General features: G+C 41.8%; 1 protein-coding gene across 1 annotated transcript in view; it reads left to right on the forward strand.

The window, feature by feature from the left end:
* E2F7 (E2F transcription factor 7) overlaps positions 1-19,956 on the forward strand; it is a 39,917-nt gene that overhangs the window by 1,406 nt on the left and 18,555 nt on the right. Inside the window, exons 3-7 of the mRNA XM_019455179.2 lie at positions 6,400-6,675; positions 10,643-10,811; positions 14,372-14,662; positions 16,051-16,209; positions 17,674-17,808. Of these exons, the coding sequence (XP_019310724.2) occupies positions 6,400-6,675; positions 10,643-10,811; positions 14,372-14,662; positions 16,051-16,209; positions 17,674-17,808 (1,030 nt within the window). The remainder of the gene's footprint in view (positions 1-6,399; positions 6,676-10,642; positions 10,812-14,371; positions 14,663-16,050; positions 16,210-17,673; positions 17,809-19,956) is intronic.

A 19,956-nucleotide genomic window follows, 5' to 3' on the forward strand; every position in this document is an offset into this window, starting at 1 on the left:
TATTCCATTCACCCAAAATTAAGACCTGTGCCACCCATATATAGGGAGATAAAATGACTTAGCCCACTAGCATACTCTGAATATTTTACAGTGCTGCTCCTGGTTCTGTACTGAGCCTTTCTCTCTCTTTCTGCACCCCTTGTGACTTTTAAGACCATGGTTGTGTCTTCAAGACCCATAACGAAGTGGCCATTGTAATGTCTAAACTGTCACCATCCCCACGTCGGCACAGCTGCACTCACCAGCTAGTGCCCTACGGAAAAGGTGTAATAGCTTGTTAGTGAATGTCTAAGCATTTTTAGGCAGAAGCCAAATATATAACAGAAACTTTGAATACAAATCTGAGCATAGCAACTTACTTGGGCATTGCACTTCTCTAGGTTCCTTGTCTTTATTTTTAGACTTGCCATCAACAATGAAACTGTCTGGTTGCAAAGCACCTCTTATGTGGACCTTTGAAAAATACTTGACAACCATTAATTTTGGATAGGTGTGCAACTGTATGTTTTGTAGTGTTTTTTTTTTTTTTTCCTAGCCTTCAAAATTTTTTTGTTAGGAAAAGAAGGATACCAAAACATTGTTGTTTTCAAGAGGACTTTCTAAAAATGAACCTAAGCCATATGAGGATGGAAATGCCCAGACTTTAAAATGTATATTGAGAGTTTTGGCTTTGGGATTTTCAGAGCAAAACTTTTTGTTTTCCTTTATAATTTGGATGGAATAGCTTTGAAGGAATATGCATGCATTTATATAAAGCCTGAGTTAGCGTCTACTTCTTTCCTTCTGGGTCAGTGATTTTTTTTATCAAGTGCCTTCCACAAGGGCATTCTACTCTGGTTGGTATCAGTGAGTGCTGTTTGCAGTTGAACTTTCCCATTTTAATAGGTGTGGAGAATAACTCAAATGACTCCACAAAGAGGTCGGAAAAGTGGTTAAAATGTTTGAAATGGATTGTATGAGCAGGGATTATTTCACCTCTCAAAGAGAAGGCAAGGAATGAGAATAGTGCTTCCGCCCAGAGCCTAGGTGGAGCTTTCATCTCCTTTTCACATTGCTGTGTAGTAAACGAAGGAGGATTTCTAGGGATGGCGAGAACGTGGGATTTGCAGTAACAGAGATCTGGGTTTGATTTCCTGCTCTGCCATTTATTAGCTCCATAACCTCGAACTAATATATTTATGCAGTCACTCAATAAATATTTATATTCCAGGTGCTGAGATACAGTGGTTTAAGTTTCCTAACCTCTCTAAGCTTATTTTTTTCTTCCATAAACTGGAGCTAATAAATAGCACCTCCCTCTTTAGGTGTTTGTAAAGTACCCAGCAACACATACTGTTCACACTGTACTCAGTGACAACGCAAAGATAAACATAGAGGCCATAAGAGACTTTCTGGGACTCAGATGCAAAACTACCCAACTGTACTATCATTTGCCAAGCACCATCACAGAAGTGGGAACAAAATGTTTGGCAAAATAACAGAGGAGGAAATACATTCACAGGGAATCCCGGGAGATTTGGGAAGCTTCACAGAGCAGGTAACATCTGGGCTAACCACGCCTCCAGGCCTGAGGACGTTCAGCCTACAGAAAAACAGGAGTGAGCAGAACAGACATTGTAGCAGAGGAAATAATGTGAGGTGCAGGCGTTCTAGAAATGTTCAAGATACTCAGAGTGGCCAGAAGCTGATGGTGTTGAATTGTTGCTCGAAAGCCTGTGAGAGATGCCTGGCACAGTGTTTTGTGGGTCAGCTGGCATTTAGAGGATTTCTCTTTCTTGACTTTCTACACATTGGTCAAGAACTAGAAGTACTGTATGATGCATGCATCTTCTTGCTACTTACAGAGGAATTTTTTTTTAAGTGTACAGTTTTCAGTTTCATTACCCACGTTTCCTGAGCCCAGTTGTGAGGTAATAAACAAGACTCTCCTCTTAAGTTGTTTACAGAGCATTTGGGGAGGACAAAAGAAGAAAATGGATGGTTTGGCATGCAGGGGCGAGCAATAAGGATTGAGCTATCGGGGTGCTTTGTGAAGGAGATAAACCTGAACAAGGGCTTGAAGGGATGAATGCTAAGACTTAGACAAGTGGAGAGGGAGGCAACTGGTAAGAAGTAGCAATGAGCAGATACATTTGGGGACAGTGCCCAGACTTAGTGGGCACAAGTTTTCTTTGAAGGTCATTCATCATTTTTAGGAGTGATTGAGAGAGAAGGGAAGGTCAGTTTGAACTATGTATCTGGACCTGTGTGATTACAGGTAGATAAATGTGTGCAGGAGGCACTGGTTGCCTGACTTTGGAATTCATGAAAGGTCCTAGCCAGATACAAACTTGGGAACTGTCAACATTCAGGTTGGTTTTAAAGCCCTGTACATGAGGATGAGTGAACTGTCCCAGAGAGAGCGAACAGAGAGGAGTGGAGAGCTGAGGTTCTAAGAGTAGAAAACGAGGAACCAACGAAGGAGACTGAGAAGTAGGGAGAGAACCAAGAGAAAAAATGTGCTGTTTCCAAAGGGCTGCATGTTTCATAGAGCAAAGAATAGTCAACAGTCTCAACCTGTACAGTGAGGTCAAATGAGGTGTTTTACTGTTGATTTGGCAAGTGAGAGGCGACCTAGATGAGACCAGTGGGAACCCCTGGGAGACGGGCAGAGGAAAGCCCTTGGTGTGGATTACTCATTCTAGAAAGTGCTCTGAAGAGAAGGAGAGTTTGTTAGTCAAAAGCTAGAAAGAGACGCTTCCTAACATGTCATCTTTGCAGTGAGCCTTAAACCATAGGTCAAGTTTCAAGGGGCAAAGCTTCACCAATAGCATTAAAGACAAAGGAACGGTGCAGGGCAGGTTTGAAGAAAAGCAAGTGCACTGTTTGGACACAAGGTAGAATAATGCATGAGATAGAACTGGAAAAGCAGTTGGCAAAATATTACCAAGGGCCCCAACAAGGCTGATATCTGCACATATTATTTGAGGTAACGTGATCAAAGCTATATCTGAGACCCAAGCAAGACGGGAACCAAGATCTTATAATTACACAGCTTTTCTATGGCGGCATACAGCAGAGTCGAAGTACTGGTATAATTCATAACAAATATTTGTATAGCACTCAGGTGACAAACTGCCTTCACCTTCATTATCTGATCCCATCCTCACAGCACCTCTATGGCAGGTAAGCGAGGCTATGTTGTGTCCATTTGCATATGAGAATTGGAGAGCCTGTTTCAGGGTTACATTTCTCCAGGCCCTCTCTAATCGAAGAAGCTACTTCCAGGGTGTTGCACTTAGATTTACCGACAGGCAGATCGGACACGGAGGTAACATGCTGGAGACTTGTTAGGGGTGCTCTGGGGAGCCACGTCTGTGGGTAGGAAGGGAAGGCAGCAGAACTAGACAGAGGGAGAAGCGGATCTGAGACAGTCTCAGGGGAAGTCTGGAGTTTACCCAACTAGGAGTTCTAGAATGACCCCTCAGAGTCATCCTGAGTGGGGGCAAGTCTGGCTAGGCTTTTACATGTCAGTGCTACCTCTATTGGCATCGAGGACAGTCCGGGTCTCCCTGGGAAGTTAGATTCTGGAGGACTCCGCCCTCTCAGACTGGTGAAGGGCTTCTAGCATCAGGGGAAATGAGTCATTCATTCCTGAAGAGATCTCAGCACATCCCTGTGTCCATCACACAGCTGGGGAGCCTGGCTGGAAAGCTGTAGAGATAGATTCTTTAGTTGGAACCCCTTATTTTATTGATAAGGAGACTTGGGCCTAGACAGAACAATTTGTCCAGTATCAAAAAAGACACAGAGCGGAGACAAAAACCAGGTTTCCAGTCTCATTCTAACTTCCTTTCCACTTATACAGTGTTAGGACTACAGGCTAGACAGACAGATGAAGCAATTGACTTTAGATTACAGTTGACTTTCTGCCCATCTGAGATCTCAGCGTAAAAATTTGCTTGGCATTCTTTTTTCTCTTGATGTAGAGGTGTGTACAATCATAACCTCGCAGGTAACCTAATTCCCCTCCAACTTTACGTATTAAACTGTAGTAAAAATATATCAAAGTGTTGAAGGAAATAATCCATCTACATAGTTCCTCCATAGGGCAAAAGTAGGAGCTCATTGCTCCTTTGAGAATAGGTAGGTCCGCTAGAGGGAGCACAGAAGGAGTGTGCATCTCTGTCCACCTCAGTGAGGCTGGCCCACGCCCTCTATCACAGGGATACTTTTTGGAAAATGAGATAATCAAGGCACAGTGTTCTGTCAGCACCCATAAGGGGCAAGGCACTGTGCCAAAAAAACTATGAGGAATGAGCCATATGGAACTTGATTCCTGACCTCCAGAAGCGCACAGTCACATTAATGAGTCAAGACACGCACCTAGGAAGTTAAATAGCAATATGACGCATTGTGTTGTATTAGCTCTGAGTGCCAGAATGGACGGTAACAAAGAATGGGAAAGAGGGGAACAGGTAACAGCTAGGTTTTACTGAGGGCTCACTATATGCCAGGAACTACTCTAATAACCCTTGAGGTTGGTATTTTTATGGACTTCATTTTCAGTTGAGAGAATTAGAATATAGTGAGACAAGCAGCTTGCCCACGCTGATAAGCAGCAGAGACAGGTAAGCTGGCCCAAGAGCCTGCGTGCATAACTACTTCCCCATACTGCCTCTGCATAGTGCCAGTGGGGATCAGTGGTCTGCTCAGTACCTTTTGTTGATCCAACAAAAGTTTGCACCCACGATAAGCTCACTTCTAGATGCAAGATTTCAGAAACTTCTGCTGTCAGCTGTTTCTTGCATACCAGTAACTTTTATACTGAATGAAGGTTGTATGTGACCCCAGGCAAGTTATTTAACTTCTCTGTGCCTCAGTTTCTTCATCTGTAGACTGGAAAAATAATAGTACCTAGGTCACAGGATTGGATGAGGTGTTAATATATGTAAAGTACATAAAACGGGGTGTGGTCCATAGTAAACACTTAGAATTCCCTTGTAGAAGACTTCATCAGAACTGCACATTAGTACGGATGTGTTAAGAGATATGGGTAGATGCAGTGCTCCAGGCTGGCTGTTTCTGCTGCGTGGTGGGAAACCATCCCATTCCCTCCTCTCCCCCCACCCCAGTGACACCGAGGCAAAACCTCACCATGGCCAGCCAGCAGCTTTTGCTGATCCAAGGAACAAGAGATGCTGCCCCCGCCCCCCAACACAGACTCCAGGGGCTCCCAATCTTCTTTTCCTCTCTTCATATGTTGCTCATTGGTGGGAAAGTACCTTTCTTAAAGGACTGCTTAGCGGAAATCCAAGCACACAGTAGCTACAGAATGCTACATATATAGGAAAAGCAGGGACAAACCTTTAGCTCATCCACCTTCATCATTATGTAAAATGCAATTGCTTGGAGGTGAATTCTGCTACAGAAAGAACAGAATCTTTCCGTTTTTGAATGATGAGTCCTTATTTTAGGGGGAAGAAACTTGTTTTCATTACTTGGTATTTCCAAATGTGGCTTCCATTCACTTAGTCCTTTTTCAAAGTGGACTAAGGGGCATAATGGACCCATCACTGCTCTTTTCTTATAATTAAGGCGGTCTACTCAAAGTGTGATCTGGGGACAGGTACTAGCCCACAAACTATTGCTAAACCGTAAAAAATTAAGACCAGAATTTGAAAGGCAGGCACTTAGAAAGCTCTGTAACAATTTGATCTTGCCCCCCTGTGGCATCTAAGCCCATGATCAGTGGTCTCTTCCTAGTGAACAGGCTGTAGGTTGTTTGAGTGACAAACTCACATGGAGAGTTACAGGTGGTGGAAAATGCATATAAGTCCTGTGAAGTGAAACTACATATCAGTATGTGGGAGTTTGGAAATAAAAAACCCTGGCCCTTCACCATGGATAGTTTGAGAAGTACTGCTCTAAGGGAATAACAGCCCTTCCAGGTTGGTTTGAAATGTGGCATTTTGTTGGATACTTTTCCATTGGTTGGTCCTGCTACAAATTTCTAAATTAGCACCAGTGAACACTGAACTACAAAAGCATAACTGTACTGCACTAGTTAGTGCAAACTCGTAAATGGAGAAGCAGTATGGACTCAGCCCACAATTGCCCTTATTATCATCCCCAACAATTACAAGCATCTACCAGGAGCACATACACTCAACTTCTTTCCCAGAGCTGCCATGAGAAGTATATTTAAAAGCAGTAGATGATAATCATGTTCTCACTGAACCACTGTTGGATTCCATGAATCCTTCAGTCTATTTTCACTAGTCCTAGCCTGGTATTTTTCAGCGGTGAATATATGGTCTCTTTGTATTTTCATGTCTCGGTGAATCATGGGAACAAAATGCTCTTAGCTTATACCTGCCCTTTCGCTTTCTTACTAAAAGGTCTCTTTTTTTTAAATAGGAAAATATATTTGTTGATCTCTCAAGGATGGCCCCGAAGACTCCAATAAAAAATGAACCAATTGATTTATCAAAGCAAAAAATTTTCACTCCAGAAAGAAACCCCATTACTCCAGTTAAGCTTGTTGACAGACAGCAGGCAGAACCATGGACGCCCACAGCTAACCTGAAGATGCTCATTAGTGCTGCCAGCCCTGACATAAGAGACCGGGAGAAGAAAAAGGGACTGTTCAGACCCATTGAAAATAAGGATGATGCCTTTACAGACTCTCTGCAGGTAAACAGGCTGTGCGTCTCAGGCTTTATAGAAATTTTTTTTTAAGTTTATTCATTTTGAGGGAGACAGAGTCAGTGTGAGTGGGGAGGGGCAGAGAAAAAGGGAGAGAGAGAATCCCAAGCAGGTTCTGTGCTGTCAACATGGGGCCGATGTGGGGCTCAAACCCGTGAAACCACAAGACCATGACCTGAGCTGAAACCAAGAGTCAGAGTCTTAGCCGATGGAGCAACCCAGGCACCCCAGGCTTTATAGAATTTTAAAATCTTTACTTAACAACTTAAAAGTCATAGGATTCTCAGTTTTTCAGTTACCATTGAGCCAAAAGCGGTATTAAACTTAATGTCTTCCTCTCTTTTTTTTTTTTTTTTTTTAATGGCATGTCAGATGTCTGTAATGGTAAAATACTTTTAGGCAGGCGGTATCTTTCATCCACAAATCCCTGCTATTTACAGATATCAAAATATGCCAAAACTTAATATCTTACTTCTAGCTGAAATGGAATTCTCACTCTGTGTCTTATTTTTTTCATAATGAATGTTTTTTTTTCTCTTCTATATGCTACTCCCTTGACTACTCCCAGTACACATTTAAAAATGATAATTTTTAAGGCAGAACTGTTTCATAATTTTGATTTAATGAAAAAGTTTGGACTTTTTTTAATGCTGCTGTGAATTATAATTTTTCTCTGATTTTGAGGGTAGCAGTTTATTTTAGACTTTGGAAATTTCATTATTTTTATATATGTTGAAGTCTTTGGTTTGGGGCCTTAAAGGTAAATCATCTTTAAATTATCTGTCCCATGGAGAACCAGGGCTATTGAATAAGCAGCATATCTATACTTTAAAGAAAAAAAAATCAATGGTCAATAATTTTCACTCTCCCATTAAACCTTTTCCCAGGCTTGCTAAGAAAAGTTACAGATTTGAATGTTATTTCTCTTCTATTTTTCCTCCTTTTGGTAGACTTTTTATGCTATAAAAATTACCAAAATGAAGAAATTGAAAAAGAAGAGAAAAAGATATCCTGAATTACCACATGAAATTAATAGAACAAAATGAAGTGAATCTGGTATACTTCATTGCAGCGACAGAGCTAACTAATAGATTTTTCCATGTAACTAAATACAAATCAGACCATACTTTGAGAACCACCGCTCCAGAGAAACTCCTGTGTGTATACGCCAAGAGACACAAACAAGAATATCATAGCAGCACAGTTCCTGTTAGTGCACACTGGAAACAACACACATGGCTATGAGTAGGAGAATGGATAACTAAATTGTGGTATATTCATACAGTGGAATATCAAACAGCAGTGACAATGAGAGAAAATCATAGCTACATGCAAGAATGTGGATGAATCATAAAGACGTATGTTGATTGAAAAGAGCAAGTTTCAGAAGACTATCTACTAGTTTCAATTTTACAAACGTTGAAAATCCAAACCAAACAAAACCTAAGCAATATTTTATATAGGAATATATCCATATGTGATAGGATTATTTGAAAATGGCCATGAAATGATACATGCAAATTTAGGAGAAAGGTTACTCTGTGGGGTAGGCAGATGTAAATTAATAGTATTGTTCTGGTTTGGGGCATTAAAGATATTATGTACATGGTAAGTATATTTTATATGACCAAATATTCTATCAAAAGGTAGTAAAAAATCAATTTAAAGAAGATATTCCTCAGTAATTTTTAGGAATATGAAAGGATTCTATGACCAAAAAATTTGAGAACAACTGTTCTAGGGTACACATCTAGTAGTGAAATGATTAGGTCATTGGATATGCAAATATGCACAAAGTAATTGCTTTCCCAAGTGCTATTCTCATCCACCAATAATGTACGAACATTTATTGATCCACTTCTCTGACACTTGACACTGTGAAATTTATTAATTTCTGCCAATCTAATGGGTGTACAATTGTGTATTATTGTGATATTCACTTGCTTTTCCTTGGTTACTCATGAGGCTCAGCCTCTTTCGACATGTTTACTGGCCACCATGTTGTTTTTTCCCTTTTCTGTGAAGTGTTTGTGCATGTTCTTTGCTGATGTTTATTATTCATTTTTCCATATTGATTTGTAGGAGTTTATTGTATATTCTTGAAATACCTTTATCAGTTCTGTGTGTTACATTTCAATTTACTGCTTGTGTTTTTTTCATGTTGTATATTGTAATCAATTGTCCCTGCACTATTTATTCAGTCCCTCCTGCTCTCCCAAGTGGTCATTGCTATCTCTGTCCTATGTCAAAGTTCTTTTCATGTATGTATCTGTTTCTTGGCTCTCTTCTGTTCGATTGGCCAATTTATGCATACCTACACCAATACCATATGGTAATAAGCCTTGATATCAGGTAAAGCAAGACTCTCATCTTATTTTGCTTCAGAGTGTGTAGGCTATTCTTTGCCTTTTGTTCCTCCATATATACTTTGGATTTTTTTAATGTTTTTTTTGAAAGAGAGAGTGGGTGTGCGTGCACATACACGAGTGGAGGAGGGGCAGGCAGAGAGAGAGGGAGAGAGAGAGAATCCTACGCAGACTCCATGCTCAGCATGGAGCCCAATGCAGGGCTCGATCTCACAAACCATGAGATCATGACCTGAGCTGAAGTCGGACCCTTAACCGACTGAGCCACCCAGGCGCCCCACAGCTGATTTTTTAAATCTCTTTTTAAATCTGCCTTTATAGCTACTTTGTTAAATTCACTTATTATTTTAAATAATTTGAGATACTTTTGAGTTTTTTTATATAAACAATCATCTTCTGCAAAGTGAAAGTTTTGCTGCTTCTTTTCTAATCCCTGTGCCTCAGTTTCTTTTTCTTGTCCTCAGGCACTGGCTAGGATCTTCAATATGATATAAAAGAGGAACAGTAATAATGGGCATCCTTATCATTTTCCAGATTTTAAGGGAATACTTCCAAGATTTTTCCATTAAGACATGTGTTTGCAGTTGGGTTTTTATGGGTACGCTTTATTAAAGAAATTCTCCATTTCTGGTTTTCTAAGAGCATTTTTAAAAATCATGAATGGGTGTTAAATTTATCAAATGCTTTTTTCTGAAGCCCATTGAGATAATCATACCACTTTCTTCCTTGAATCAGTTCGTTGAAAAGCCTTTTTTACTGGGGCGCCTGGGTGGCTCAGTCAGTTGAGCGTCCGACTTCAGCTAGGGTCATGATCTCATGGTCCATGAGTTCGAGCCCCTTGTTGGGCTCTGTGCTGACAGCTCAGGGCCTGAAGCCTGTTTCAGATTCTGTGTCTCCCTCTCTCTCTGCCCCTCCCCTGCTCATGCTCTGTCTCTCTCTGTCTCAAAAAAAAATAAAAACATTAAAAAAATAATTAAAAAGAAAAGCCTTTTACTTTTGCGGCTTGAACTGAGCCTTTCTCAAATGTGGGTTGCTGAGACAAGGACACCACGTTAGTATCCTTACAAAAAGAATAAAGAGGAGTAAGACTTAGCTGCCCTTGTTCAGTTCCTTGAACCTTGGTCAGTTGTAAAAAATAAAACACATTGGTGACACAATGCAGGCCAATGAATCTCAGAATTTTATGTCAATAGGAATTACCCAGGACCTAAATTCTGATACATCAGGTCTGGGATGGGGCAAGCTCCCGGTGATGCCGATCTATAGGTCTAGTGAGCACATTCATAGCAAGGGTGTAGCAAGCTGTAAATGACTATTTTTCATTTTTTAAGCTTTTAACCAATAGACTCACCCTCAAGTTTCAAAGGAGGAAAAAATCAGTCCAAAGAAAACAACCAATAAAATGTTAAGAAAATTGGATTAGGTAATGAATATATTTTAACCAGAATCTAGAATGCTGTGGACTGGGATGTCCCCCCAGGTTTGCCAGTAACTCATTAGTCCATGCATTTCTTCTGCATTTTTCATGCAATTTCTCCACATGCAATTTCGGTGACATCTCTCCTCTCCCTTTTGTCTGCCCTTTGCAGCTTGATGTTGTTGGGGACAGTGCTGTGGATGAATTTGAAAAGCAGAGGCCAAGCAGAAAACAGAAAAGTCTAGGACTCCTGTGCCAGAAGTTTCTAGCTCGCTATCCAAGTTACCCCTTGTCAACCGAGAAAACAACCATCTCCCTGGATGAAGTTGCTGTCAGTCTTGGTATGTATCGTCAGATTACCTGGGGGCCCGTCTCCAGTCACAGTGGGAAACTGGTTTCCTCAGGCAGGCCAAAGTCTTCAGATAGCTTCTCATTAAGTAAAGAGTGGGCTCCCGAAGGATGAGGACAGAGGAGCAGGTAGCACTTCCTTCTGTCATTGAATTTCTCATCCTCATGCAGAGGATTTCAGGGAGTCTTCTAGGCCTGAGGCTCAAACAAAAATTTGTGTCTTTTTTAACCTCGTAAAATATTTGTATAAAAGACTCATGTTAAAAACATATCACTTGTAATTTCATATTATTGCAGACAGACAAAACACATTTTAAAATAGCTTGCTGTTTATTTTTAAAAATGCTTCTAAGATTTCAGACCTGGTATTACTTCTGTTATCAAATAGGATTTGAAAGCAAGAGTGTTATGTTTGAAGCCATACAGTGTGATACAGCGAGCCTGTCAAGCTGGAGGAAGCACATCCGGACATAACTCAAACAGCTAACCTTCTAACAAAGAGGAGTACATGTGTTCACATGGCATGGGTGTGTGTAATGTGCAGTGGGGTATGGGCTGTAAATATGAAGACAGCTGCCTCAGAGTAGAGACCCCTAGTGGGCATGGGTTGCAGTTGGTCCCAGGATAAACATGTTGACAGTCTTAACTAAGCAGAAATCACAGTGATTTGAAGGTATAGGGTGTCCCCTTAAAAAATAAGGTTTTACACACAGAAGAAAAGAAAAAAAATCAACTAAACAGGCTTTATGATAGATTATATTTTTAATTTGTTTATGCTCTTTCTTCCCCTAGCCCTGAGAAATGTGCCCCAGTAGATGATTGGCCATCTGAATTATTCAAACTGATGGCTAAAACTGTTTAAGTTGCTAGAAACTGAGATAATGAGGCAGTGAATGTGATGGAAGGACCATGGGCTGGGCTTTGGATCAGATGGAGCTCTCCAGTTTATAGGCTGTGAGAGTTTTTAAAAAGTTACTTAACCTATTCCTGTCTGAAACACAAGGATCATAGCACCTACCTTGCAGAAACTTAGCAAAGTTTGGGGAGAATGTCAGCAACATGCCTAACTCAGGGCTGGGCATGGGTAACTCCTACTGTTACGTGGAACGCTTTCTACTCAGCTCTTACTAGATCTCTCTCTGCCCTCCCCAAGCTATCCTGTCACCCTCTGGGAAAGGAAGTACAGTGCCTGATTGGAGAGCCCAGAAGTAAAATACAGTATTTGGAGTCAGTGCCAATGAAACAAGAAAGGGAAAGTGACCCAGCGGATGAAGACTTAGGGTACACCCATTTGAGGCACAGGCCTAGAAACTAATCTTACAGAGGATGAGGGTAAAACAGTAGCACACAGTGTCCTTACTGAGGTTCATGAAACCAGCTTCCTCCATATACCCAACTTCCATCCACGGACCTTGCACTAATGTCAGTGCAGAAGACAAAAGATTAGATCAAAAGATTAGACAAAAACATCAGACAAGCTCCATCGCGGACTAAGGGAAGCATGGTAATAACTGATAAATCCGTGGGGGCGTACGTAATGCCATGGCTAGGATTAACAGGATTACGCTGATACAAAAGGAAAAGGCTGGATGCTAGGAAAAACCTTCCTGATGGAGCAAGCCCCAGAGTAACCTGAAGGTCTCGAGACCTGTGAAATGGAACTTTTTAGTGCACGAGCCAGTAGACAGATAAACCCAATCCAGATTGAAAGGCAGCTGCCACAGTGGCTTTTACCAACACCGCCTATTAAACACCCATTGTGCATATTAAACACTCATCTTACCTTCAAGTGGTCAGAATCTTCCTTTATTTTCCCTTCTTAGGATGTCTACCCACTAGATGGAGATTTAACAATTTGTATCTAATACACAATCACAAAACAGCCCAGCATATGGCTGGCCCTGGGGTGTCTCAGTTGCGTTCACATGACATTTCTAATGGGAAGGTTTATGGAATGTTACACTCTAAACAAGATGTGTTAATATATGAAAACAGACTGGAATAAAAAAAACAGGCAGATCTGGACAAGGGGCTTGTTGACTGCCCCTGCCAGCACCTTCCAGCAGGTATCTGGCACCGAAGTCTGAGCTTCTGAGGATGAAGAGCCTTTCAGGGTCATGAGCCGAAATGTTCTGATGAACTGTGAAATGCCTCTTCCTGCAGATAATAGAACTTCGTTTCACCTCCAAAGTTTTCATCAGAATTTGATCAATTTCTTGTGTTAAATCTTTGAAGGGCCAGAAGCTACATTCACTAAGCCTGCTCTGATTATATAACGGCTCCTGGCAAGTGAGCAGAAAGAGGACATCTTTGTAGCTGGACCAGTTTTCTGGGAGATGCCCGGAGGCTTTTATTATGGGTTCTCGGATGAGAGCAAAGGAGCCAGTGGGTTCCAAAGGCCTAAGGGCCTGTTGCTCAGCAGGATGAGTCACAGGAAAGTTTTAAAATCTGTTTATACTGTGACTTCTCATGCTAGCAGGGATTTTAGGTATTTCCAATGCTGTGCAGAAAGTATTTACAAAATAATACATAACAGTAGATAAAAATTGATACCCTATTGGAGACCCGTTACATTTATGGTCACATTTAATCCTCATCATCTAATGAGATAAATACTAAGGCATAGAAAGATTACCCAGGTAGTAAGGGATTGAGCAGGGATTCAAATCCAGGCAGTCTGACCTCAAAGCCCCCACACTTAACTCCTGTAAATATTTTTGGTAAATGTGGTAGACGGCCCTATAACTCCAGCTATTTTGAGAGTGTTGGGAAAGTGGGTAGAGACTTGAAGAACTTCATGGTCAGCCGGTATTGTGCATAAAGAGTGTCTGTGCTTTACCCCTGGGCTGTTTAGCCCAAACGGCTGTGAATGGGAGCACGGAGACAGTTACCAGCGGCCAAGCTATGAGCAAAAGGAGCCTCGTTCGTATGTTGTTCAGCCCTGGCTGTAGCTTCCTCCAGCAGCTTAAGAAGGGTGCCCAAGCTCTAGACTCCTAAGTTTCCAACGCAAAATAGGAAACAAAATATTTGCCATCTGTTTTCCTTCCTGGGCCATTAAGAAAGTTAACAAAGATAATTATTCCACATCATTCAAACTCCAGGAAAGGATACAATTGTCCAAATGAGGTGTCACGCGTTGGACACAGTTTATTTTACAGTCTGCATAATTAGGAGTAGAAGTCAAAATCAACCAAACAGCATTCATCAGGTGTCCATTAGACATACTGGTACACGTGTTGCTCGATCCCACCTGTTTTAACGTGCTGAGGTGTTCACGTGGTTTACCTAACAGGTCTAAAGAAGAGACATACTAGTGTTGACGTAATAGAGACGCGACCATCCTCCATCTCTGGGTGGATGTTTTTTACCCTCGCTCTTTTAAGGGTTGGATCCCAAGAACATCCTTACAGGTTCGGTTTGTGGAGCATCCACCCTTGCTGCGCATTGCCCTGGGCAGCATGTAGAGTAGCTTACAGACATGGTCCAGGCCCTCAAGGAATTTTTACTCAAAAATGTTTGCCTGCATGATTGTCGACTTCTGTTTTCCAAACAGGCGTTGAAAGGAGACGTATCTATGACATTGTAAATGTGCTGGAATCACTGCATCTGGTCAGCCGGGTGGCCAAGAATCAGTATGGCTGGCATGGACGGCACAGCCTGCCAAAAACCCTGAGGAGCCTCCAGAGACTGGGAGAGGAGCAGAAATATGAGGAGCAGATGGCACATCTCCAACAGAAAGAGCTAGAGCTGATGGATTATAAACTTGGAGAACGTAAAAAAGATGGCTGCCCAGATTCTCAAGATCAACAGTTACTGGATTTCTCTGAACCCGACTACCCCTCTTGTGAGTGCACCATAAAACCACACGAGTGATGGTTCCTTCCACAGAGATTCACTGCTAAGGCGGGAAGTGCCAGATCGACAGCCCTGGAGGGAGATGTCCTCCTGTTCTACCTACTGAAGAAAGGGGGACAGATGGCTCCCCCACTGGGCTTCCCACTCGACCTCACTTCAAGCCTGTCTGGTGGCAGTTCACTTGGTACTTCGTGTGTTTGGACCACAGATCGCTAACGGCGCTCCCGTTTCTGATTGACAGCCCCATGCTGATTTCTGTTTGTGAGCCTTTAAGGAAATTTCACTTGGAAAGAAGTTATCTTTTCACAGAACTCAGTTTTTTAAATTCTATTTAGGGTAGATTACTTAGGAACAAACCCCGTTAGGAGAACACGTTGGTAAGAAAGATAGATAACCCCTGCTGTCATTTGATACAGAATTTTTTTTTTATTTATATCTACATTATTCTTCCCCTCCCAGCTCCTTTTGAGCCTCTTCCTGTTTTGACCACTGATCTTCATCATTCTTACCCTAAATCCCATTGCTAAGATGATAAAGTACAAGTATCACTCAACATTTCCCTTGCATACATAATAGGGATGGAAATGTGGGCCTGGTTTTCATTAGATTTACTGCCCCGTGCCTTTTAGCTCCACCCCATGAGCCAGTTCTTATACTAGTAACCAGAGGAGACAGCCATCTGTCAGGGATGGTTTGCCTGCCATATACAGCAACAGACATCTAATCAGTGTCTCTTATTCATTTACAGCTTAGTTCTTCACTTATTTCTGAAAAGCAATGGAAGAGGCGAGCGCCTACTGTGTTTAAGATACAGTCTAGATATTGTGGGCACAGAGAAAGAAAAACAGAGTTCTTGCCTTTGAGGGAACAGCTGATGTTCTGAAAACAGTCTGTGAAGTCTACCCTTCCTTTTATCCTTCTGCATTCATCTTTTCAAAAAGTTGCACCAGGAAAACTACCTCATGGATTTATTCTATGAAGTAGGAGTGTAAAGCATTCAGAGTGGTTTCAAATATGCATTTCAGAGTTTATGCCTCCTGTAGAGTCATTTTCCAAGCCATAAGAAAACCCATCTCATTTCTTGAGGCGCCTGGCTGGCTCAGTCAGTAGAACATGCAACTCTTGATCTCAGGGTCATGAGTTCGAGTCCCACGTTGGGTGTAGAGGTTACTTTAAAAAAAAAAAAAAAAGAAGACAAAAATCCATCTCATTTGTTTACAAGCCATCTTTTTGTGCTGTGTGTCCAGTAGGCTTCTGCCTGTAACAAGACTGATCTTTCCATCTGCTGGTAGAGTTAGTAGTTCTGGCAAACTCTAAGTACCGTCTTTCATGTGGTAAATTATATGTTTTGATGCTTTCTTTTCATTCCCTTTGTAGCATCTGCAAACAGTAGAAAAGACAAGTCTCTGAGAATTATGAGCCAGAAGTTTGTCATGCTATTCCTCGTCTCCAAAACCAAGATTGTTACTCTTGATGTGGCTGCCAAAATACTGATAGAAGAAAGCCAGGATACCCCAGACCATAGTAAATTTAAAAGTAAGCATCTTCACCTAAATCCACTTATAAGTACAAAAAGGGTGTCATATCATATACTGATATTTTCTGCCTGTGAGATTGAAGAAGAAATTGTTTTTGAGAAGTGCAGTCCTTCCTGCACTCATAAAGATTCTTGGGGCTGTGAGAGGTAAGTTAGTAAATACTATAATTCCCATTAAAGTTCTGTCCGATGCCTTTTCCTCGGCAGTTAGGATGGATGGTGGAAGCAGAATGCCATCCATCCCACAAATGCAGGTCAGGGAGGGTGTAAGATGCTTTGCGTTTCTCTTTAGTATTGCTGCTTCCAAGACAGAATGTCTGAGTTTTCTTTCCCCTTTTTTCCTCACCCCCTGCCTACTCTCCTGATGGGTGGAGATGAAAGTTGTCTGCAGGTAAGAAACAGAGGAATGACCAGGGTAGGGTAGGGGTGGTGGGACGAGGCCGCTGGGCAAGAATAGTTTCCGAGATTCGTACCCAGTGCATCTTCCTTTTCTGTCAAGCCTGGGTCGAGCCAAATGCCCTTGGCTGCCAATAGCCCTTTCAAGCCCTGGGAAGCCATGATCTCAGCTTTCTGCTTTTTCTGTTTCCATTGGAGGTATAGGCACCCTGTGGGAGAAATGAGTAGGTAAAATGCAGCTCTGTCAGAATTGGGAAGAAGATTGCATCTGGGGTGAATGTTTGAGGTTCCTGGACCATAATCAGAGCTCCTCTGATTGATTTTAGATACAAAGTCAAGTGGGTTTCCTACCTGTAAATTGATTTCTTGAATGGACATTACTTTGTGGGTATTGCCCTGCCTGTCAGATGTCTTACCACCTCTTCTGAATGTCTCCTCTAGTACCTGCATTTTCAAATGTCTCTCCCCCAGCCCTCATAAGACTAAGGGAAGGACCACCCCGCCCCTCCCCCACTAGGTGGCCAGATGCCTGTCTTCAGCACAGCTGAACCTCGTGACCTTGAGCCCCAACGGTCTTGTGTGCCCAAGAGCGCAGCCTCACAGGAAGCTCTGGGGAATCCCTGTCATTTTCACAGGCCAGCTGCCTGCTGGAGCTGGTGCCACCACCTCCTGCTGGGAGAAACTCAGAGCGAGCTTTTGACATGCCACACATCAGAATTACATTTACTAAGCCTTTAATTATAGCCCCTTTCCCTCCCTTGGCGTTCTTGAAATCTCGGCGCTCCCTGCAAATCTCGGTGCTCCCTGCTCATTACCAGGTGCCTCTCACAAGGGGTGTGAAGTTGTGGAAAAGGAAAGACACACTGACCTTCCTGTAGTATGTGTCTTCAGATACATCAGATCCATAAATCTCAGGCCATTGCATGACAGAGCCGTTGGCCTCTGCTGCACCCCACTGCTTTCTGCTTGAGGTTTATATGGCCGCCCAGAAAAGTGACCTGTCACATAAACTAAAATGTAATGGTGTTACAGACGGTGTGACCATAATTGTGTTTTATATCTTCAAGCAAAGGTACGACGCCTCTATGACATAGCCAATGTTCTGACCAGCTTGGCTCTAATAAAGAAGGTGCATGTAACTGAGGAGCGAGGCCGGAAACCAGCCTTCAAATGGATCGGGCCTGTGGACTTCAGTTCCAGCGGTAAGGTGGCATGGTTTTGCTAGGGACCTATTTTATTTTCAATCCCCAGTTCCTTTTCCAAATCATGCATCTACTACTCAATGAGACTGATCTTCATTTCCCATAACCTGTGTCACATTCAAAATTAGACTAGAGGTATCACTCTTGGAACAAGGAACGTTAGTCTTTAAATGGTGTGTGGGGCCAGCTCCCGTATGGTAGGAAGGGAGATCCTGAGAGCTTATAATGTGGGAGTTTCTGTAACTATTAAATTATAACTCATTAGCATGTTTTATTTTATTCCAAAGTTCCTGGAAGTTTGGGATTAAGGATTAAAAATAACACTTCTTATGAACTCTGGTTGTTTCTGCATCAGCAAAATAAAGCATTATTTTTCTTCGAAATCCCAGATAGTGTTAAAATTATATCGATTACTATCACAAAACTAATACGTGGTGAGATGGCTTTTAAATATAGTATGGATGTCATGAACACCTTTTTGGTAATTTATTTAACAGGTTACAAGTGTTATAATTTTACTAAACTAGAGCAAAAAAGGGTATTATCTTCTAATTTGACAGGTAATATCTGAGCAATTGGGGACTGGATCCTACTAGACCAGCTACTTTACATATAGCTATGCTGCCTGGAAAAAAGAAGCCATTAAAGTTATTTTTAAATTACCCTTCCAATTTTGGTATTAGTGGCATAAATTCCTGCCACTTAACCCAGGCTTATAAAAGATACAGCTCTCTACCTCACTTACAACACATTATTCACTTAGGATCTAGATGAAACCACTTAAAATCAAGTATAACTAATTCAGGCCAGCCGGCACTTACTGCATGTGCATTGTGCACATGAAGTTACTGTACTAAATGCCACGAGAGATTGAAAGGCGCGTGTGACGCCATCCCTGCCTGCATGAATTACACACCTTTGCCATTTTGCACACCTCTGCCTTTAGCTTCTAGTCTTTTCACTTGTGAAGCCCTCTTCTTTTCAACCCGAATATATTCTACTCGGCTTTCAAGATCTGGCTTGAATGTCAACTCCCCCGTGAAGTTTTCCCTGATCACCTGGAGCAAAGACTGTCACATCTGAGCTGTTGCGATGTAGTATTGTGCTACTGTACTCGGTGATGTTGATGCCATGCCATTGCCCCAGCTCTCTGCATTCATTGGAAGCCCGACGTGGTCGTTTTTGTTTTAATTTTTAACAACCATATTAAGATATAACTCACATAAGATGTAACTCACATAACTCATCCATTTAAATTGTACAGTTCGGTGGCTTTTAGTACAGGGTTGTGCAACCATCACCACAATTACTTGGAAAACACAGTCCATCCCCAAAAGAAACCCTGTCCACATTAGCACTTCCTTCCCACTTCTTCCCAACCTCTCCCTTCCAGCACCAGGAGAAAATTAATATATTTCCATCTCTATAGATTTGCCTATTCTGGAGATTCCCTATAAATGGAATCACACAATATCTGGTCTTTTGTGACCAACTTCATTCACTTAGCACAATGTTGTTAGGTCCTCCAGCCTCATAGCATGTATCAGTACTTCCTTGCCTTCTGTTGTGGAATACTATCCCATTGTATAGATGTGCCACATTTCATTTATTCTTTTATCGGTTGACAGAAATTTGGATTTTTTCCATTTTTTGGCAATTATGAATAATACCACTTTGAACATTCACAGAGAAGTTTTGATACGAACGTCTGTTTGCATTTCTCATGGGTATATCTAGGGGTGGACGTGATGGCTCATATGGTAGCACTATGCTTAACATTTTAAGAAATGGTCAAACTGTTTTCTAAAGAGGCAGATTCCCGATGAGTTAAAAGCAGACTCAGCCTGTATTCATCCATGATTACCCTATAGTACCCAGATTAGTGCCTTTACTTGCTTTAGTTGATTAATGAGCTTCTATCGAAGGTGTAATTAGCCTGCATTTGAAAATTAGAGAACGATTAAGCACTACACACGGTGGTCCTGGCTCTGGGGGAACTCAGAGAGGATATGGGTGACGTTCTGATGGATGGAACCGTTAGGTTTTGGAGGGAAGGAGAGCTGTTGAGTTCAGGGAGAAGATACCTAAGAACAGATCTGGTGCATGTTTAGAGATCAGCCACCCTGATTTAGGTGTAAGGCATGGGCT

Source organism: Panthera pardus, unplaced genomic scaffold (genome assembly GCF_024362965.1).
Source record: "Panthera pardus isolate Hobbes unplaced genomic scaffold, ASM2436296v1 HiC_scaffold_6, whole genome shotgun sequence".
Classification (NCBI taxonomy): domain Eukaryota; kingdom Metazoa; phylum Chordata; class Mammalia; order Carnivora; family Felidae; genus Panthera; species Panthera pardus.